This window comes from Sceloporus undulatus, chromosome 1 (genome assembly GCF_019175285.1).
Source record: "Sceloporus undulatus isolate JIND9_A2432 ecotype Alabama chromosome 1, SceUnd_v1.1, whole genome shotgun sequence".
NCBI classification, from domain to species: domain Eukaryota; kingdom Metazoa; phylum Chordata; class Lepidosauria; order Squamata; family Phrynosomatidae; genus Sceloporus; species Sceloporus undulatus.
In genome coordinates, this window is record NC_056522.1 from 195720134 (window position 1) to 195742664 (window position 22531).

Sequence of the window (22531 nt, forward strand, 5' to 3'; positions counted from 1 at the left end):
GAATTAGCTAACAACAAACAAATTCAGTCCAAGGATATTTAAGCTGCAATAACAGATCACATTCCCTCCTGTCAAGTATTAGTTCTTTGTGACATTAAATTTCCATCTGGCAGCTATTGCTCAAGCAATTTATTTTATTGTTGTTTGTTGTTTTATGAATTAGCCTCTTATTAATAATATTGTTAAATTTGTTACCCTTAGAGACTTCTTCATATAATGTAAGTGAGTAAAGTTTAGGCACGATTAAGCACAACTGGAGAAATTACTACAAAACGTCTTGGTATTCCAGAGGAAGTCATATTGTTTTGGTTACAAAAGTCTAATTGTTTGTGAAAGTTTACTATTGAGCTACAACTGCCAGATGGAAATTTAAAGTCACAAAGATACCGGATGGGAGTGAATGTTATCTGTCATTGCAACATAAACATCCTATGGATTGAATTTGTTTGTTGGAAGCTATTTCTGATAATGGTGGAGCTGGATGAGAGAATCAGCATTCCTGTAGCTGCATATTATTGTTGTCCCAGACCTGTTTGAATTATGTTAAGTGAAACATTGCATGTAATGTATGCCTTTGTTGATTAATGTTATAATATGTGAGTGTACGTTCTAGAGGTGAACACAGAAATACACAGCAATAGGAACTGAAATTGTGCTTACATTAGTCATTATTGTGGCTAAAAATAATTCCATATAATCTTTTATATACTATCTTAAGGTTCATATATAGCTACACCAGATACTTAGTAGTTGTCTAGCCCTACTTTGTTCTGTTCTAGTGTGTGGGTGTATGCAATGGTTTGAGATTTTTAAGCTTCCTAGTTTCGAGGCGAGGGGAGAGGCTACACCCACTTAATACTGCTTGTACTTATTCCACTGTTTCAGCTCTATCTAAATTGCAGCCATTTTCAAAAGAAAAATGGGACATTTATTTTGCCCTCAAGGTGCTGCACCATGCAAGCTAATACAGTGTTGGAGTCTCCAGAGACAGGTGTGAGCTAGATGAAGGTTATATTATAATTGAACTGAAAGAGTGGAAGGGTGAAAGTTGGCTGCAGACTGAGAAAGGAATTTTAATAAGAGATGAGAGATGTAGTGAGTAAGAAATAGGGAGCTATTGCTGCTGGCTGGCTTTGTTTACCTTGATTCTATAGCCACTAAATAGGCTTACGCCACATCCTGTGAAACTCAGTACGACTGTAGAGTTGCTGAAAGACAGGGAACTGAAGTCATTTCTGATGTGAAATTGAAGGCTTTCACAGCTGGCATCCATAGTTTTTTTTGGGGGGGTGGGGGAGTTTGGGCTATGAGGCCATGTTCTGGAAGAGTTTATTCCTGATGTTTCACCAGAATTTGTGGCTGGCATCTTCAGAGAATGCTGGCATGAAAGTGAGTGGATTACATACTGTGTGACCCTTGGTTGAGAGGAGGTGATTTACATGTTAATATGTATTGTTCTGTTGTTGAATGGCAAGGCCTCAGGGTGTCCATTTAATTAGTGATCCATTTGCTGGGTCTTGATTTTGCTGTTTTTCAGGACTGGTGCCCAAGCTTTGTTCACTTTAAGGGCTTCCTCTTTCCTGTTGAAATTGTCCAGGTGTTTGCGGATTTCAATGGCTTACCTGTTCATTCTGACCTGATAGTTGTTGGCATGTTCCAGAATTTAAGTGTTTTCAAATAGCATTTTATGCCCGGGTGGTTTATAATGTGTTCTGCTACTGCTGATTTTTCTGGCTGACCCCACTCTGCAATGTCTCTCATGTTCCTTAATTCATGTTTGCACACTGCATTTGGTGGCCCGTATGTAGACTTGTCTGCAGCTGCACATTATGTGGTAAACTCCTATGAATGTGAGAGGGTCTTTCCTGTCCTTCACTGAGCACATCAATTTCTGGATTTTCTTGGTCGGCTTGTAGATCATTTGGAGGTTGTGTTTCCTCACCAGTTTCCCTGTTCTGTCTGTGACTCCTTTCATGTATGGTAAAAATACCTTCCCTTTGGGTGGTTGCTTGTCTTCACTCTTATGGGTTTTTTGCCATCTGGCAGCCCTTCTGATGTCTGAGCTGGAATAACCATCAGCCTGTAGAGCCCAGTCCAGGTGCTTCAATTCATCTTCCAAGAAATGAGGTTCACAGATCCTTTTTGCCCAGTCTACCAGTATTTTTATTGTGCTTCTTTTTTTGTCCTGGGTGATAGTTGGAGTTCATGTGTAGGTATCTGTCCATGTGTGTAGGTTTTCTGTATACTGTGTGGCCCAAATGTTGGTTTGGTTTGCAGATGACAAGGACATCCAAGAATGGCAATGTTCCTTCCTTTTCTTTTTTCCATTGTGAATTAGATGTTCGAGTGGATGTTGTTCAGATGGTTCAGAAACACTGTCAGATCTTTTTCTCTGTGGCTCCAAATGGTGAAAGTGTTGTCCACATGTTTGAACCATGCTGTGGACTTTTTTGGTGATGTTTCTAGGGCTTGCTTTTCAAAGTGTTCTGTGGAAAGTTTGCTGTCACGAAGACCTCTGATTCCTACTTTGAACTATGTTGCTCAAGGACAACATGTAGTAGGTTGGAGGGAAAATGGTCTGGTGGTTTGATTTGAAAGCAGTCACTTATTCCTGGAACATGTCTCTAGTTACATCTCAACAATTAAAGGAGACACCTTTCTAGTGTATTTTCACAAAACAACCAGTGGCATTTATACAAGAGCTTGTACAATACATGAGCCACTGTGATATAGTGGTTGGAGTCAGACCATGGTGACCAGATGTTATAACCAGAAAGGAGGACAAGGCACTGCAAAATGTAGGACATTCGAGCAAAATGTAGGAGATTATGAAATAAAAGCTAAAAACACTCATATAACTGTAAACTCACACTTCTTAGTCATGCTCAAACTGGAGGACATGTTGAAATTCCTGCTGGACAGAACGTTGAAATGTAGGACATGTCTTAGAAAGGGAGGGTATCTGGTCACCCTGAGACAGACTCCTAGAGACCAGGATTTGAATCCCCACTCAACCATGGAAACCCACTAGGTGGCTTTGGGCAAGCCACACTCTCAGCCTCAGAGGAGGGCAATGGCAAACGTCCCCTGAAAAAATCTTGCCACAAAAACCCCTGAATAAATTTGCCTTAAGTCAGAAGTGAGTTGAAGGTGCACAACAGGAAAAAATGCACAAAACCTAGCCAAAAGTCACCATTTCCCTAAGTAAACATAAGAATTTGTTTTTGAATACTGCACTCACTAAATTTAAGGGGACTGCCATTTAAAATGTGCTACTTAACACCCTGGTGCCTCTTCCATTCTTGCAAGAGAGTAAAAGAGAGAGAAGAAATCAGTGACCCAGCAGCTACAAGATCCCTGTACCTGCCTTTGATCACTACAGCAACTTCCCTTCTCTGTTTCATTGTAGTTGGTATGCAGTGGAGATCCACGGTAAATACATTCTCCACTTTAGTGCATTTTACCTTGACATATGTCCAGTAAACCACATTTTCATCTATTGTGGCCCTTCTTTGAAAAAAAAATTAATGCACCACCTGATTATTCAAAGCTTCTTTATGTTATGAGGCTTTGGGGTCCTTCAAATCATTTTCATTATGCACTCCATAATAATAAAATGCTCTGTGCAGTGCCCAGATAATTCCTTGCACGGTCTGTGTGATTTCTAATTGTTTGAATAACAGCATGCGATTGAAATGCCATGCATAAGCACAGCTGCACCCTCCGGGAATAAGGCTTTTCTCCTCTTGCTCTCAGCAAAGGCAAACATTTGAACAGAGGGGAAAGAGGTAAAACTTCACAGGTAACCACTGCAAAAATCAGACACATCAAGCCGCTTAACACTGAAAAGCTCAATGGGGCAAAAGGCATGATAAATAAAATACATATTTTTAAAAGATAGATCAGATTTCTTTCAAAAGAAGCATTTGGAGTTGGGTTTTTCTTTTCTCTTCTGTTATGATGGTTGCAATCCTATGTACACTTGTCTGCTGGGAGGAAGCCCTATTGAACTCAGTGGGACTCATACTGAGCAGACATATAAAAGATCACACTGTTATTCTCCTTAGGAAAAGAAACTGCCCCTGAAGGCATTGCACAGACATTTCCAACAAGAACTATTTTAATGTACTTGCATTTTTCATTGCATTGGTTTTAGTGTAGGTTTGTGTGTGTGCGCACATGTGTGTACACACAGATTTTTCTGTCTATTTCTTTGTCTTTCACAAGCAGGTACACATAGGATTTGGGGTAGTGTCCTTTGGGGAAAATGGTAACCAGAGGTGTAATTCTTTGCTAATTTCATTATTGAAGGGAACAACAGGTAATTTGAACAATTTTCTTCACATTGTGAGAAAGTCTTTGAAAACTGCAGTTCGGGACTTATTTTGCACAAATGTCATGTTTTTGTTTTGCACAGAAAAACATTTCCTTTGTAGGAAAACAGTATTTTCTGTGCAGAAAATAATATTTCTGCATAGAAATACTTTTTTGTGCAGAATATACCATCTTTTTTTTTTTTTGCATAACATTCTATAGCTGGGGACTTACTCCATGCAAAAGTTCCACTTTTTTTTCTCAGAAAGCAGCACCTTCTGTGCAGAAAAGAGCATTTTCTGATCACAAATATTGTCTCCTGCCCAGAAAATTTTCTTTTCTGGATACACAAAAAACACATGCAAAATTTGCACAGCTTGAGAACCAAGCTGTGAAGATTCTCACCATTCCAAAATTATCCTCATCACGACTTCTTCATACTCAAGAAATGATAGGGAGATATCAGGAGGCAAAAGCCAAGACACATTAGCTTTCCTTCTTTTTTTCAATATGAGTAGGACCTTTGAGATGGCTTTTCTCATCCTTATATTAGTTTATTTGTCCACAGTTTGTGGGCTGACCTCTATTCTGTTTCTCCTGATATTCAGTTTTCTTTCTTCATTTTCTTAATACAGTAGGATGTGCATGTGTATATGCACATTCACCCACACATGCAAACTTTTATGGTCTTCTGTTTGAGAGAAAACTATAAAAATAAAAGCCTACTAAACTGCACAGCAGCTTGTATTGTAAATACTTGCCCTTCTTATTTTTATTTTTATTCAGAAAATGAACCATCACAAATTGGAGCTGCCCAAATTAGCATCACTTTGACTTGGGGGAGAAAGTGACAATGTCTCGACTTGATAAAATCAGCAGTCATATGCTGACAGATGCTGTGGACATATTTAGTGCATTTCATGGCATCTTTAAACAATTTCCTTCAGAAGGCATTGAACTTCTGATAGTGGTCATTTCCTGACACAGCTTGGAAGAGGATCTATGCAGCTCCATAATGAGAATACAAAAAGTTCCTAAAAGGAAAGTTAATTCCCATTGAAGTATGACATATAAATAGAGCTGTTACTGTGGGGTCATTTACACATTATTGTTTTTAGTGTGATGATGTGCATCATCCCACTCATGCATTCCAGGTTTGTTATTCACACTACGGAACCGCATACATCCTCATCAATGTACATCTCTTTCAGTTCAGTCATGTTCACATATACAAGCATTCAAATTAAGATGGAACCAACAATGCAAAAGCATTCAGAACCCCTTGTTTTGGTATGCAGTGTTTAGGTATTCAGTTAGGTCTATTCAGGTCTACTTGCATCAGTTATTCGCACTACTGACAAAATCTTTAAAACAAAACTCGGGGGAAACCAAATATCTATTATCCCAGATTAAATGAGGTTTTTAAGCCCCCCCCCCCCCCAAAAAAAAAAAGAAGCCTTAATTGTGTGCATTCAGGATGTGTGTGAAGAGTGGAGATTTAACCTAGATTCATCCTAGATTATTTTCACAGTGTGAATAACCCCATGTGAAGCCAAAGCACCACAGAATCTCAGGCAGTCCTAGAGGTAGAACAATGGCAGCCTAACTGTATTCTGGTTGAATTTAGGTTGGCTTGTTTGGTTGGTTGGCTGGTTGGTTTCAAGTTTGTCTCTTCCCCCCCCCCCCCCCCCAATATAAAAACAAGCACACAAAGGATGCCCAAGGCAGAATGTATGACTTTCCCCTTTCTCTGTATATTCAGGTACAAGCTGTTAAGGTTGTCACAAGGCTGTGCTTAGTCTCTCCTGCTCCCTGCTGAATCTAGGATGAATTGTAACAGCATGCATTGACTCTGGTGTCAAATCTATTGACTATCCATTTAATCCTCACAACAACCAGAGTGAAGTTGCTCAGGCTGAGAGTGAATCACTGGCCCAGAATCACCCAGTGAATTTCATACCTCAGGGGGGAGTTGAACCTGGATCTCCAGAGTCTCAGGACAAAAACACTAACCACTGTACCAGACCAACTCTCAGATAAAACCTAGTGTTGCTACAGTTGATTTTATTGTTTTAATGCTGTGTTTTAATGTATGATTTTAGAAAGTTTTGTTTTGTTACAAGCTGCCTTGAATTTTGGTGAGGAGAAGTAGAAATGTGGCAGACAAATAGTGTTGAAAAGGCATGTACAGGATGGGCAGGGGTGTCGTGTGGGTAGATCTTTGGCATAGCCCCATGCCTAAAAAGATGGAATTGGGTAGACATTTGTGATTCTTGAAGCCAACTCCATTCTCAATCCCTTTCAGTCTGGTTTCCGCCCAAGGCATTCTACAGAGACAGCTCTCACTAAGATCTCGAATGACCTTTTACAGGCCAAGGCTAATGGCCTTTACTCTGTTCTCATCCTTCTTGATCTGTCTGCAGCCTTTGACACCATTGATCACTGTCTTCTAGTTGATATACTTTCTGACCTTGGGTTCTCAGACTCTGTTCTCGACTGGTTTCGATCTTATTTGTCTGGCAGATCTTTTGCAGTGGTTGCAGGTGGTCAGACTTCATCTCCTCTTCCCTTATCTGTTGGAGTTCCCCAGGGCTCTGTTCTGGGTCCCCTTCTGTTTTCTCTCTACACACTGTCCTTAGGTAAACTCATTAGCTCTTTTGGTTTTTCCTACCATCTGTATGCCGATGACTCCCAATTGTATCTTTCCACCCCCGACCTTTCTCCAAGGCTTGAACAGCAAGTTTTATCATGTCTCTCAGCTGTCTCGCAGTGGATGCGCCATCGGCATTTGAAGCTCAACATGTCCAAGACTGAGCTTCTTGTCTTTCCTCTTAAGCCCACCCTTCAACACTCCTTTTCTGTCTCTGTGGACAACATTTCTATTCAACCAGTCCAGCAAGCCCGCAGTCTTGGTTTTATCTTTGATTCTTCTCTGTCGTGTATCCCTCAGATCCAGACCACAGCCAAGGCTTGTAGATTCTTTTTATACAATATTGCCAAAATCCGACCATATCTCTCCGCCTCTACTGCCAAGATCCTGGTCCATGCCCTAGTGGTCTCACGACTTGATTACTATAACATCCTCCTGGCTGGGCTTCCTCTTTCCCACCTCCGTCCTTTAATTTCTGTCCAGCATTCAGCAGCACGCATTATCACATCCACCCACCGCTCTGACCACATCTCTCCTGTGTTGGCATCCCTTCACTGGCTCCCCCTTCCTTTCCGCATTCAGTATAAGCTCCTGCTGTTGACATTTAAAGCCCTCCATGGACTGGCCCCTCCTTACTTATCAGACCTTATTTCTCCTCACCTTCCCACTAGGGCCCTCCGCTCTGGTAGTCAAGGTCTGCTGTCCCAGCCCAGGATTTCCTCTGCCCCATCTCGGATTCACCCCTTTTCACTCGCTGCCCCTCACTCCTGGAACCTTCTTCCCCAGCGAGCAAGAGCCATCACTTCTTTAACCAGCTTCAAAAAGGAGTTGAAGACCATCCTGTTCAAGAAGCTTTCCCAGGCATTGCATAATTGTCACATGCTATTTGATGTTCTTTTGGTGGCTGTTTTATCGAACCATTTCCTGTATTGCTATGTTATTTATATGTATTATCCTACTAGAGAGGCAGACTAGCTCCAACAGGCCTCCCTGGAAGAAGATTAACCATCCATTACAAAGCCAAGCCCTCCCTCCAGTCCATCTGCCTTGGTCCAGGCCTTGGAGGTAGAGAAGAACTGCTGGACCTCATCCCCTTCCCCACCACCTTTCCCTTCTCCTTTTGTGTCATGTCTTTTTAGATTGTAAGCCTGAGGGCAGGGAACCGTCTAATTAAAAAGATTGTATGTACAGCGCTGTGTAAATTTACAGCGCTTTATAAATAAAGGTTAAATAATAATAATAATAATAATAATAATAATAATAATAATAATAATTAATAATAATAATAATAATAATATACAAACTATTACAGTGAGATGAGTAAAATCAATGGGTGGACCAGTTTCTATAATTCTTTTTTTTTCCTCTCACTGATTTTCCATTGCCTCATCAAACCTACAAGCAGGAGTTGTGTCTGTTGCTCACCTAGAAATCATCCACTCATTTCTGATTATGCCTCAATTATTACAGTGCAGAAAGGAAGGACCGATTGTTAATTCTAGAGTGCTGTTCTATTCAAAATTGTAAAGAAGAATTTAATTCAATCATGTTATGGCATGCTGGTGATTATTCTGTGTTCCTATGCAATTATCTGTGAAATAGAAATAGGTCAATTTCCCATTCTTTATTGTGAAACATCCATATATCTCAAAGCATCAAACAGCACTTCAGGCAACAAACAGCACTCTATTCTGAACCCCAGAAGAATGTAGTTACTCACTTAAGAGTATGCATTCATTAAAGTGACTAACACTATAACATTCAAATATTTCTGTTTTGCTTGTCACTCTAATGAAGGTGCAGTGAAAAGGTATGTATATATTAAGCATACTTCCTCAATAGGGCTTCTGCCAGGGCAATCATTTATAGCTGTCTGTGGCTACTGCCACACTGCAGAATTAATGCAGTTTGATATTGCTTTATTGGCCATGGCTCGATGCTGTAGAATTTTAGGATGTGTAGCTTTGTGAGCTATTTAGCCTTCTCTATCAGAAGACTCTGATTACATAACAAACTACAAATCCCAAGATGTCATAGGATGGAGTCACAACAGTTAAAGTGGTGTTAAGCTGCATTAATTCTGCAGAGTGCCAGTTGCCAATCTGATAACATTTCCATCTCCCATTCTTCTTATTTTTCACAGGCAAAAACAGTCTTGATAAATAGGATTTCTGAAGTAGGGGGGGATTGGGGGGGATAATATACTGTGAGTTGAGCCACATGCTTTCATTCCCAACGAGGAAGTTCAAAGTGAAGAAGTAGGCCATTTCTTCAAGATGCATCTATATTCTCTTTCCTGTTACTATGGAGTTCTGAACTGAAGTTGCCACAATCCTTGAAAGGACTTTTCAAGCCAATATGTTAAAACTTGCTGATTCTACCTTAAGGAAGATACCTTATTCAGACTACAGTAGGCTCTTGGTATCCACTGGGGTTTATTCCCAGGTCTCCCCCTCCCATGGATGCCAAATCTGTGGATGCTCAAGTACAATAGCATAGTTAAATGCTGTCCCTTGTATAAAATGGCAAAATTCAAGGTTTACTTCGTAGAATTTATAGTGTTAGAAAATATTTTCAAGTTATAGATGCTTGAATCCATGGACAAAAAGTCTGTGAACAAGGAGGGCTGACTATATTGCTGGCTCATCTTCTTCTTGGTCACAGCTTGGCTTTACATTTATGGAAGGGTGCAAAACTGGGCCAGTGAAGATACAATCTGTAGATCCAAATATCTGCAGGTGTAAAAAAAACTAGGCATGTGGATCCACAAGGGCATGCCATAGCAGGAGTGAATTGATCTGGGCTGAGCTGGGCTGGGCTTGGGGTTGCTGAAAGGGTTACAAAGGATATTCACAAACATTTTAATCCTCCAAGAGAAGGTTTCTTTTTTCTTTTAACTTAGGAGTTTGGGGACATAAACTTCTAATATATCAGATGAGTAAGAAGGACCAAATGAATTTTTAGTTGCAAGGGGAGCTTTCTGTTTTGCTATATTAAACTTCATCTTCTTTCCTTCCCATTTTATGATTAGCAAATGCTTCAACAATGAACTTTAATGACGTCCTCCCTCTGTGCACTGGCCCAGTTCAGTAGGTGCAGCTGTTTCTAGCATGGAGAGGATTATGCATGTATACCTGCCATATAGTTATTAACAATGTGGAACCACTGAGGGAATATAATTCAACACCAACATGGTTGAAAAGGCAGGAATTCAAAGCCAGGCTTAAACGGTACCTTTGGGTTTGGTTTTGTTTTAAATGGTCTTCACATCCCAAATATGAAGAAATTAATAAAATTTGGAGAAAATTGTAATTGAAACAAATAGAAAATAAATCTCCACCCACCCTAGGCTTCTCATTAAAGAGATCTTCATTAATCTTATTAATGAGATTCTCCTTAATGAAAATTCTCTTTGTAAATAAGATACTGAGGCATTGAAACTGCTACTGGTTTGAGGACCATTTGTCCATTGGTAATACTATAAAATGTGGGCCATTTTCCTGTCTATAAATTAAATTTATTTGTTATGGAATAACTTTCTTGTAAATGTATTACAAGAAAACATTCCATTGTGAAAGAAGGGGGAGAGAAGGAGGGAGGAAAGGAAATGTGGAGGGATAACTTTCTTTCAACTTTCTTCCCTCCACTGTCTTCTCAGCAAAGTGGGTATCTGCCCTGTGCTCTGTCTCACAACTACCAGAATGTTTTTCCTGGCATAGGTAAGCAAGCTCATGAGCTGCACCCCTCCTTCTTGCACACTGCAAAAATAAGCAGAAAAGCCAAGTTACTGGTGTGGCAGCTGTTGAAACTTCCAACCACTTTTCATTGGAGTGAGAGGGGAAGATTCAAGTGCACAACCCTGATAGAATCCGAGGAATCATTTGGCTGATACCCAAAGGTTCCACTTCCCACAATCCTTTTTGTGAGAGGAGCATGGCGCAGAGTATGGCCTGTTACAGACTGTCAAAATAAAGCTGCTTCGGGTCTCTTTGGAGGTATGCTATTTAAATGATGCATGGGTCCTAAGAGTCCAGAGGTCGTGCCAAAGTCGCACTCCATTCCTAAACACTGGAGTGCAACTTTGGTGCAGCTTCCGGATTCTTAGGATGCATGCATCATTTAAATAGCATACCTCCAAAGAGACCCGAAGCAGCTTTATTTTGGCAGTCTGTTACAGGCCTATGGTTTCTGTATTGCTTCTGAAGAGCACCAATAAGTTCTTCAAGAGGTTCCTCCCTACTACAAATGAATGTGAAAGGTGACCATTGTGATACCTTAATAAGAATTCCTAATCATTCCCAATCTGGTGGACCTTCATCTGTGCGGGATGATCTCCAGCCAAACGGGAAGAGATCTGTAGTCCTATCTGTCAATAGAGTTCCATGTTGGGAAAGTGCCCTTAACCTGAGCAACATTGTTGATACTCTCCTGTCATGGTTCCTTGTCCACAAGTAAAACAGTAACAACTTTTATGTGAGCCGCTTTATTCAGCAGACTGTTTGCAGTAGCACATAAATGAAGTAGATTTATTGATGAAACCATAACTGGCTGTCACATGCATGGTGATAAAATGATCAAATGATCTATTGTTTTAAAAGTGAGGCATGTCCAGGTGCCTTTGGGACTGGGAAAGTACTGTCTTACTGCTGCCACAAACAGGACTGTCATTGTTTGCTCACCTTTTAATGCGACAATAAGAATAATTCTTTGCCCCAAAGGGAAGTACACCTTGAGGTTTCTGTTCATTTAGATATATTGCCCTCCTCGTCCTAAATGCTCAGACCAGGAAGAATAATCACCCCGCCACCTCCTCTACCACCAAAGGACAATAATAACTGTCTCCAAAAGAGTTTCACTGAGTGATGGGTAGAATTCTTTAGTTGTCCTCTGGAGATGGTATTCAGGAATTAGATTTAGAGTCTCTCAAAGCTCCAGAATCCTTTGGAATAATTTCAGAAGTTGATACTGATGTTTGACGGGTTCTTCAACAAAGCCCAGAATTGCTGCTAGGCTGTACTTGTGTAAAAGGCTCTGTTGCATAGCATTGCATTGAGTTGGTGCAGCAATGTTGTTAGACTTAGGCAAGGGGATCTAAAGTGTTCTATAAAGATCCCCAGGGCAGTTATTCCTTACTGCACATATCCAGAGCCACCCAGTTCAGGTCAAGGACATCATCACACAAGTCAATTACACGCCCGAGGCATGTTTCACCTATTTTACAAGGCCTGTTCTGGTAAGTCTCAAAGATTTCAAACATCAGCCCTGCTGGGAAATCTATTCTGATATTGTTTCAGAAATAAACTGAATTTAAGTGCCCAGGGTTCCCTTGTATCAAAATCTGAAAAATTTAATAATGAGCAACTTGACCAGTATCCATGGCCATGTTTCAGATGCTGGAAAGATACTTGAAAATCCTGCATATGACACATTCCAAGCTACTTTCCAGTGGCTTTGCGGAGAAACTAAACTCCCAGAGATTATCTGAATATCCATTTCACAAAAATCCATGTATGTATGTATGTATGTATGTATGTATTTTATTAAGGATTCTCAACACACCTATTGTCCAAGATGAACACTCAACAGAAGTTTTGTATCTGAAATCTGTTAGAGAAAAAGATCTTTGGGATGGGTGATGTCTCGTTCTGCCGGTGGTTCTGAACTGGTACCAACTGGAACAGATGCAGTCTTCTCAGCTACTCAATATCAAAGTAACTTCCACACAGATTTTCACTCAAATGAGGGTTTATTGACTTTGTTGCTATTTACACTTTACAGCAGGCTACTATACATCTATACTCTTTCAGAGTCCATGCTAAAAGCTTGAATGTGACATCAGTCTTTGTTCTCTCAAAAGATCAACTTTCCCACCAAGTGGACACACCTCTTTCCCATGAAGTCACCATGCTACACAGGAGCATAACAATAATACATTTGTTGATATTATGTCTCAGCACATGTCCTTGAAGACTTGTTCTTCCAGGCCTAGACTTTCTGGCTTGCAACAGGAACCATTTTAAACCTTAGTTAACCATTGCCACATCTGAACATTTTCCATACAAATTAGAAATATATTTTAACAAAATCTTGTTCATTCTTAGTACTATTACAGGCCCCCTTCCTGATTTTTTGTTCCTAAGTTTCCAAATTGATATTATGACTATTCTTTATTTCTGTTCTTTAATGCATTACTATTATACCTCAAAATTAACACCATAAACTATATGGGATATCTACGACAGTGAAATTAACATCACTGCTGATTTTAGCATATTTTTGGCTTTTTTATTTTTTGCAGGTTTGGAAAAATTGAAAGTCACACACACAGATACATCTGAGAGATATTATCTTAAAGTATATTACAATTTTTAAAAAGATTTTAAAAAAGGCAAGAGAACTGACAATTCTTGCTTTCTCACACTCATTTGCTGCCACCCGATGGATGCTTATGCCAGGGGTGTGGAACATTTCCCTTTATAACAGTAGCAATAGCAAGTACATTTCTATACCACTTATCAGTGCACTTAAACACTCCCTAAGCAGTTTACAATGTGTGAGCTAATTGCCTCCAACAAGCTGAGTAAAATGCACCCACGTTATACATGGGCGTGTTTTACATGGCTTCCAGCATATGCTGGAAGCCATGATGGAAGGAAGGGAGGCTCACACCGGAAGGAAACAATGGCGCATGCTCCCATGGTGTACGCACCGCACACCGCCGCGAACACAAACCCCATTCATTTGAGCATCCACATTTTCTCCCTTATGCAAGGTGGTCCGGAACAGATCCTCCACGTAAGGGAAGGGTGGACTGTACTCATTTTAGAGACCTCAGAAGGATGCCAGGCTGAGTCGACCCTGTGCCCCTGACTGGTATTGAACTCATAACCTTTGTGGTTTGTGAGTGGCTGCAGTACAGACATTTAACCACTGCGTCACCGGGGGCCCTTTTTATTTCCCCTTACGCCAAATTAGACTCATGTTCCATCCCCATCTACCCTGTTGAGGCCCTGGCAGAGATTGTCTGTCTTCTTACAATCCTGTGCACTATCTGGTGCCACAACCTTCAAAGAAGGGCACAATAGTACACGTGTGCAAAACTGCTGTATTACGTCTGTGCATCAAAAAACGAGTAGTCCCTTTCTCTGCACAGAGAAATTACAAAGCCAAGATATAGAGGAAGAAAATAAGCATCAAATTAATGATATATTTATCATAATGTTTTCAGAGGTGTTCCTCCCAGTGTTGAAAGACACCTGTTTATGATTACATTTTCCTCACATATCTATCTTGCATTTAGTATCATATGTTTTGTGACTGGCCATAAGTAAACATAAGTTTACTCTGCCGATCCCTTCTTTGAAGTCATTCCTAGGCTAGCATTAGATGTGTCATGTGTCACATGTATGTTCTATATAAAACAGAGAGGAGGAAGATCTTCTTTTTATAATAAAAGAAGTTTGCAGCAAAGGGGCAGTGAAGATTCACTAGAAATATTAAAATTATTCCATTTTATCTTTGCAATTGAGTATAAATAATTTTCAGCCTCCTTTCGCTGTGCAGAAAATAATATTTATGTATTTTTTGCCCACTATTCACATTTTGGATTTCTGGGCTGAAATAAACTTTTTTGTGTGAGAAAGAACTATGGTGTTTTACCCCCCAAAAAAACTGTTTCTACTATATGTGAGTGTCTGTCTATGTGTTGTGCAGAATTCTTGTTTTATCGACAAAAAACAACAGCCCAGCAATTTTGCAGAAGGAAACTGCATGGCTATTTCTTGTGCAAGATAATTATTCCCCACAATTGTGTTTTTTTGCATTGGAAATTGAAATTTGGCATAACAAAAATCGTATTCAGAAAACAAACATCTTACACAACAAAACCATATGACTATTTTTGTCTAAGATTCTGGTTTTCTGGCCTAAAAATTTTTCTCCAAAGGTATTTTGTTGTGCAGGTTTGTAGGGGGGTTGCATAGAAAATAGCAGTCTTACACAAAGACAGATGTGGCTGTCTGAAAACAGGACATCAATCTTCCCTAGGAGAAATATATCAGCTGAAGCGATCTTGTCTATTCATGGCTTGAACTTAGTGTATTTGTATACCAGTTTACAGTAAGCTAGTTCCCAAAGCCATTCACAGTAAGATACAAAGAATAATAAAACTCATATGGTCAAATACAAGTATTTTTTTATTTTATATCCTGCCTTGTCCCAAGATAAGCATTGCATAATTAGAGTGCTCCCATGGGAAAGGTCTTCTCCCTAGTTGGTACTGAACTGAACACTTCCTACTTCACAGTTCATCCTCTTAGTCAATAGACTGATTGTAGTTCTTTCTGCTTTATTTTTTTCCAGGATATCAGTCCTATACAGGCATGCAACTACACAAGTTGTGCCACTCCTAAGAGTCTTTGCTTTCATTCAATCACTATGAGAATCTTACGGCAAAATGTCAAGCATATTCATTTGACTTGCTATTTTTTACCATTTATTTCTTAAATGTGGTTGGGCTTTCTTGTATTATACATTGGTGGTGTTATTTTATTTTATTTTTACATTAGGCCCTTTTTTATTGTTGTTGCAGGTGCGTGTGTAACATTGACTGTTCTCAAACCAACTTCAATCCTCTCTGTGCTTCCGATGGGAAATCTTATGATAATGCATGTCAGATCAAAGAAGCATCATGCCAGAAACAGGAGAAAATTGAAGTCATGTCTTTGGGCCGATGTCAAGGTAATGTTTGCAGCAAAATCCATTTCAAAGAGTGCTCTACCTTTTTACTGTATTTTTACGTGGGCGAGAAAGAAAGAGCAGTGTAGGAGGGGTTGTCCTGCTCATTATTATGTGCTGCTCACATTGCAAATGCATTTCCAGTATATGTGACATGTAAAATATAGTTAAGAGTCTTCATTCTAGTTTGACTGCAAGCATAGCCCACTGTTCACCTTTTGCACACTCACTTCAGTCTAACTGAAAACAAATGTGGTTCCCTGTGCTGTTTGTGATCAGTGTTTCCAACATCCGGGTCTAGTCTTGCACTGTGCTTGTGATATGCCTTGTCAGTGCAGCTTGAGGACGAAGAAGATGCCTTAGGTTTGTAAAATGTACTCCAGTACACCCTGATACATCTGAAGTTGCATACCAAGTACAGGTGAGTCTCTCTTATCCAGAATTCCAAAATTGAAAGTACTACAAAAACTTCTTCATGGGTGACTGAGATAATGATACTTTTGTTTTCAGGTGGTTCGGTGTACACATACTTTTTTCATTCACACAGTTATTAAATATATTGTATAAAATTTCCTTCAGGCTATATGTAGAAGATGCATATGAAACATAAATGAATTTTGTATTTATACTTAGGTCCCATCTCTAATATATCTCATTATGTACATATTTACAAATACAGGCAGTCCAAAAAATTTTAAAAATTCAAAATCCAAAACACTTCTGGTCCCAAGCATTTTGGATAAGAGGACTCAACCTGTACAAAACACAGCACCAACATTTCTGATCAAGGCATTTTGTAGGAAACATTTAATATTTGTTTATTTTTATATTTATTTATTTGATAAATCTATTTATCAAATAAATATATTAAATACATAAATCAAAAGAAAGATAAAGATAACACTGGTCTGAAAGGAATTGCACTGACCATCACTAAACATCTGTCCAGATCCAAGGTACTGGTGACATTAAAATCCCCAAATGGATTGAGACCTCTATAGTTGAAGAAACATGTTTCCTGATATATGCTTGCTCACAGCCTAAGGTATGCTGAATGGCACTTTTTGTGTCATACAATGGGGGCACCAGTGAGAGTGAAAAGGGGTCTTTTCTGTTGTGGCACCTCAGTTGTGAAATGCCCTTACCTTAGAGATCCAGTTGGCACTCATGGTAGCTTCATTTCAGCAACAAGTTAACACCTGGCTTTTTCTTAAAGCCTTTGTGATTTAAAATCTGCATGGTCTAATTTGTTTTAACCTGTTTTAATTTGCAAGCTAATCTGTTTTAGGCTATAAATTTTCGTTTGCTATTTTACATTTTAATTGATTTTAAATTGATTACATTGATTTTGTTTCAAGCTATCTCGAGATCTAAGGACAAAATATAAACATTTTAATTAATAAATATGCTGACCTTTAGAAAGCTACACACACACAAACAAACATTTTGTAACACTATTCACAGGCTGTGAAAGGAGGTCATTTTAACAACAGGGTAGTGTGAAGAAAGGCTAGTTTAGCAATGGTTCCAAGGTCCTCACAGGTTAGGGGCCTCATGTTAAGTTTGCTTCCTCTTCTTCTCCAAATACTTCCTAACTGTCCTGATGTGTGCTATTTCTAGGGCTTCCATGTCAAGATTACCATATATACTCTTATACAAGTCGACCTCATATATAAGTCGAGCAAGGGCAGGTTTGGGAGCCAAAATCATATATTTTGATATGACCTGTGTATAGGTCAAGGGTAAAACTTAGGGGCATGTAACAAAGGATCAAAGGGGAAAACACCACTCTCTGAACATCTCCCAACCACCAAACACCACATCTCTGGTGCTGGAGGAGAGGGTTTTAACATTGGATCGAGAAAGAAGAAAATGGAGGGAAATGGGGTGTTTGGTGGTCAGAAAGGTCCAGTAAGAGAGGAGGAGGATGGGGAAGGAAGGTTTTATCATCAGATTGAGAAGGGAAGGGAAGTGGGGTTTGGTGGTCAAGAGACATCCAGAAAGAGAGGAGGAGGATGGGGAGAGAAGGTTTTAACATCTGATTAAGAAGGTTAATCACCTCTTTCACGCACCATCCCTGCCTTGGCAGCTCTTTCAGAGATCACTGCCAAGGCAGGGAGAGTGAGGCATCAGGGCAGAGCTTCTTTCAGGACCTTTCTAAGCAGTATTACTGTATTGACCCATATATAGGTCAACCGAGGATTTTAAGGTCAACTTTTGGGCATAAATTTTTTGACTAATAATTGGATATATATAGTATTCCACGCCTTACAATTTCTAGGCAGAATCTAAGATCTAGTGATGCCACAGAGCATGGGCCTTAGTGACACTGCAAGTGTGATGTTACATGAGGCAGCCCTGGTGAAGTCATCAAGCATGATCCCTTAAGCATCAATTACAGTTGCACAGAGAATTGCATTCAAATAAAAACCATTAAGTCTAAGTAAAAAGGAAAATATAAGTACACACAGTTTTTAAGGCTGCTTTCTTGCTTGGAGATTTCTCCCCCTTCCTCTGAAAACTGGAGGCCCTGGGTTCAGCCCTCAAGTATCTGAGAAACCCTAGGTACTTGAGTAATTGACTTAGAATGCATAGAACCCAGCTGCGAGCCTCATTGAATTTGCAGGGCTGAACATTAGTTCACTCATGAAGATTTTTCTGCTTCCTCTACTGTATATTGTATTTTATTTATTGATTATTAATTTATCGGTCTAATTTGTATGTTCCTAGAATACCATAGCTCAAGCACCCAAACCACCTTAGAGTTCTCTCAATGTGAAGATCAAAAAGTGGGGTGAATCAGGGATTTTCTTGGTAAAACAAGTGCTAGTCCCTCCCTCCCATCACACTTTCTCTGTGTGTGTCTTGCACACACACACGCACACACACACGTATTTTAACAGTAGTTTGGACATTATTAAAAGCAACAGAGCCCACTTTTTTGTAGCTTGGCAACTACTATGTTACCCTTACATCATGTAGATTGACTCTTCATCAAAAGAAGTGGCCATGTTTTCCAACACTGCCACAGAATTGTTCAGATTCGGTCAATGTGGAAAAATATAGTGGAAGTGCACATGCACACACACAATTTCTCTATAATCTTCCAACACCACTCAAAAATTATTGGATTTCACCCTTCCTATTTTCCTAGGAAAAGTTGCATTTGGAATGTTTAGGCCAGCAAACATTTCAAAATGTGTCATCTAAGAAGTGAAGCTATTTTGTGCCAAGGCCCTAACCCACAACTGAGTCAGGTAGTGGCTGCAAAATCATCTTGCCACCAGCAAGATGGGTGACACCATCAGGTTAATAGTACCAGTCACCAGCCTGCAGAAGAGTTGGGTGAGACATTGATCCAAGGGTTGTCAGATGACACATGGAGATTTACCACCACTGCTGCCATTTTTCAAACATGCCACCTCTCTGCTATATTTCAGTGGTGCAGCACACACATACACACACACACACACACACACACACACACACACATACATCTCTTGAAAGCAATATCTGTGAGGAGATTTTGCTTCTTTAAAAAAAAATAGAATTACAGTCTCAGAAGCTTTCTGGGAGCATGCTTCCATCTCATCACTCACTCACTTTATTTATCTCCCACCTTATCCTCCAAGACTGAGGCTCTAGGCACTGGGTGGCACTGTCATCTTTGACACTCACTATCCTGAAGAAGAGATGGGCGAGATTTTAATCCCAGGGTTGCCAGCACACATCATGCTTTAAAGGGTACTCAGTGTGCATTTTCCAGACGTCTTGTTCTCCCAGAAAACTGCATCACTGCTGAAATTCAGGAGCACACCAGGAACATTTTAACAGCATGGTAGTGCCAGAATGTAGGTTTTGGGGTGGTGATATCAGGATACATATTGCCACTGCCCCAGGAAGCTGTTAAACATGATAGCTCCATCTGATGGAATCCAACAGATGATTGGCAGCTTCAAAGCTGACTATGTCAGCCATTCATAGCCCAGGCAATAGATGCTGGATGCCAGCCATGGAAGACACATACTGAGTTTTGCTCTGTCTTGTGTACAGAGATCTTATCTAGGACTCGTCTACAGTAGGGGCAAAAGTCCAAATGGACTCCTACCCCCACACCTGTCCCGGAGCCACCCCACATATCTTTTTCTCTCCAGGAATATCAGATAGATTGTCTACACTACTCAACTGTCCCTTCAGAGTTTGCTGGGTTACTGCCACCACTCTGCACTGCTGCTACCTTCAAATCTATCCATACCAGCTCCAAGCCAAATGGCAGGCTTCTTCTCCCTCTGCAGTGCTAGCTCTGAGGCAAATGAAATTCCCAGCACCTCATCTGCTCTCAATAAGCAGCTGCAAGATGCTGCTGACAGTACTGCCAATGGAAGAGGAGGAGGAAGGGGAATCCTGACTGATCAGCCTGGGAACTCTTCCGGACAATAAAATGCTGGCACAAACTCTAGAGAAAACACCAGAATTTTAAAAAGTGATAAGCTAGGATAGCCCGGATCTGGGGCAGATATGGACATGTGTTGTGTGGCCTTTTTGCCCCAGATTTGGCTATGAGGTTGCATGTTATGTGGCAGTATTGCCCCAGATTCAAGAGGAGAGCAGTTTTTTTAAGGGATTTCTTTTTTAAGCAGTGTTGAAACACTATATTTGAGAAGCAGATAACTTTTGCCTTAGATGCCCTGAACTGCTCCTCCGTCAAGGTTAAGGTTTTTGATCTCTCATTTGCTAGTAGTGCTCATACAATGAACTTTTCCCCATTTTTCAAGTACTTTCCTGTGTGCTAATAGAATTATTAAGAAGATACAAACCCTGAAACTTCGAAACACAAGAAATGATGTAAAGTGTGTGAATGCATAAACAATTCTGAACACAGGATTTGGATTAACTTTTCTTTTTTCTTTTGCTTCATGTCACTTTGCTTTGATCAATATATAACTTGAATGTTGTGTGAACTGAAGCCATCAGAAGAAGGGGAGGGAACCACTATTACTTTCTATGTGTAAGACTCTGAGGCTGCTGCCACACTGCAGAATTAATGCAGTTTGACACCACTTTAACTGTCATGGTTCCATCCTATGGGGTCCTGGGATTTGAATCTTGGTCTCCAAGGGCTCTCTGACAGAGAAGGCTAAATAGCTCACAAAGCTGCAAATCCCAGAATTCAAAAGCCTTGAGCATTGGCAGGTAATGTGGTGTCAAATTGCATTAATTCAGCAGTGTGGCAGCATCTTCAAACTTCTAGTGCAATGGTATGCATGTCTATTCAGAAATGAGTCCCACTGATCTCAGTGGAACTTACTCCTGGGGGAGTTTTTATAGCATCACAGTCCAAAGCAGCCACACATGCTGCCAGAATGTATAAGACTGCTGGTGTTTTTGTTTTTCCCAGCATGGTGTAGTGATTCAGGGGTGGGACTATGACTCTGGGAGATTAAGGTTCAAATCCCCACTCAGCCATGGAAACTCACTGGGTGATCTCACTGGTGTCTATTAAATGCAATAGAAACTCCTCTCTGAAGCAATCTTCTAAAAAAAAAAACCTTATGATAGGGTTGTCATAAACTTGAATCAACTTGAAGGCACTAAACAACAATCTACTCTAGATAATTTCAGTCAGGTGCTCTATTCTTTTTTTTTCCCCTTTCTCCTTATTGTCCAGATGTGTTTTGGACCAACCTTTGGAAAGGCCTTTAGTTGTTGTTGTTGTTGTTGTGTTCCTTCAAATTGTTTCTGACTTATGGCAACCCGAAGTCGAACCTATCATGAGGTTTTCTTGGCAAGTTTCTTCAGAGGGGTTTTTCATGGTCCTCCTTTAGGGCTGAAAGAGTATGACTCATCCAGGGTCACCTAGTGTGCTTCATGGTAAAGCTGGAATTTGAATCTTGGTCTCCAAAATCACAGTCCAATGCTCAAACCACTGCACCATATGGGTTCTCAGTGAATTCTTGGTTCATTCAACTGTACTTAAAAATCAAGGTGTTCATTACTGAAAAATTATATGGTCCATGTCAGCAGACCAGGAGAGTGTCTGCAACATCTGGAGCAAGGACATGCAGATGGAGATGCCCCAAACTGCTTTTTAATTGATTTCTGTCACCATCTTGTCTTTTCTGTTACATATCCAAAGCTCCTGAAGAAGCTTCAGGTTATAATTGTTTTTCTACAACTTGGAAGTAAGAAATTACAAGTAACAATTTTAACTGCAACATATTACTTTTGATTAACTGGGGCATAATGACATTCCATTTGCAAAATAAGTGATGGTGACTTAGGGGGCAGTACAGAACAACATTTTGTGCCAGCCTGTAGGAGCCACGGCGCAGCATCCACATGCTGGATGCCATGGTTCTGCCCCTTCATGCCATAAAGTCCACATGCACTTCTAAACAGAACGTAGCATCATGGCACAACCCTGGCGCTGCATCTAGATGATGCAGCACCAAAAGGGTGTCACAAAGCCATGCCACCGTGGCTGTGATGCCCATTAGAGGGTGCAAAAAGGAGCGCTATTTGAGGCTCCTTTTTGTGCTGTTTAGAAACTGGATCGGGATCATGACAGTTGGTTGGTGCAACACTGATCTGACCAGGAATGGGACGGCTACAGACCACCTCTTTGGGGCGGTCTTTACTGTCAAGGATGATGGGAGTTGTAGCTCTTCACCTCTGGCTTGAACTCACCACCTGGTTGTGCACCGCGCTGACCAGTTTTGGCCAGTGGTTATAGCTTAGCAAGAGTTACAGAGAACAGGCTGAAGACCCTGACACACTCTCCAAGCCTTCTCACTCTTGCTTCCACAGAAGTCTTCACCCTTCTTCAGGATC

At 40.3% G+C, this 22531-nt stretch overlaps 1 protein-coding gene across 1 annotated transcript in view; it reads left to right on the plus strand.

Annotated features, from left to right (window-relative positions):
* Positions 1–22531, plus strand: part of TMEFF2 (transmembrane protein with EGF like and two follistatin like domains 2) — a 255058-nt gene that overhangs the window by 178181 nt on the left and 54346 nt on the right. The window contains exon 6 of the mRNA XM_042445879.1: positions 15555–15703. Within this exon, the coding sequence (XP_042301813.1) occupies positions 15555–15703 (149 nt within the window). The remainder of the gene's footprint in view (positions 1–15554; positions 15704–22531) is intronic.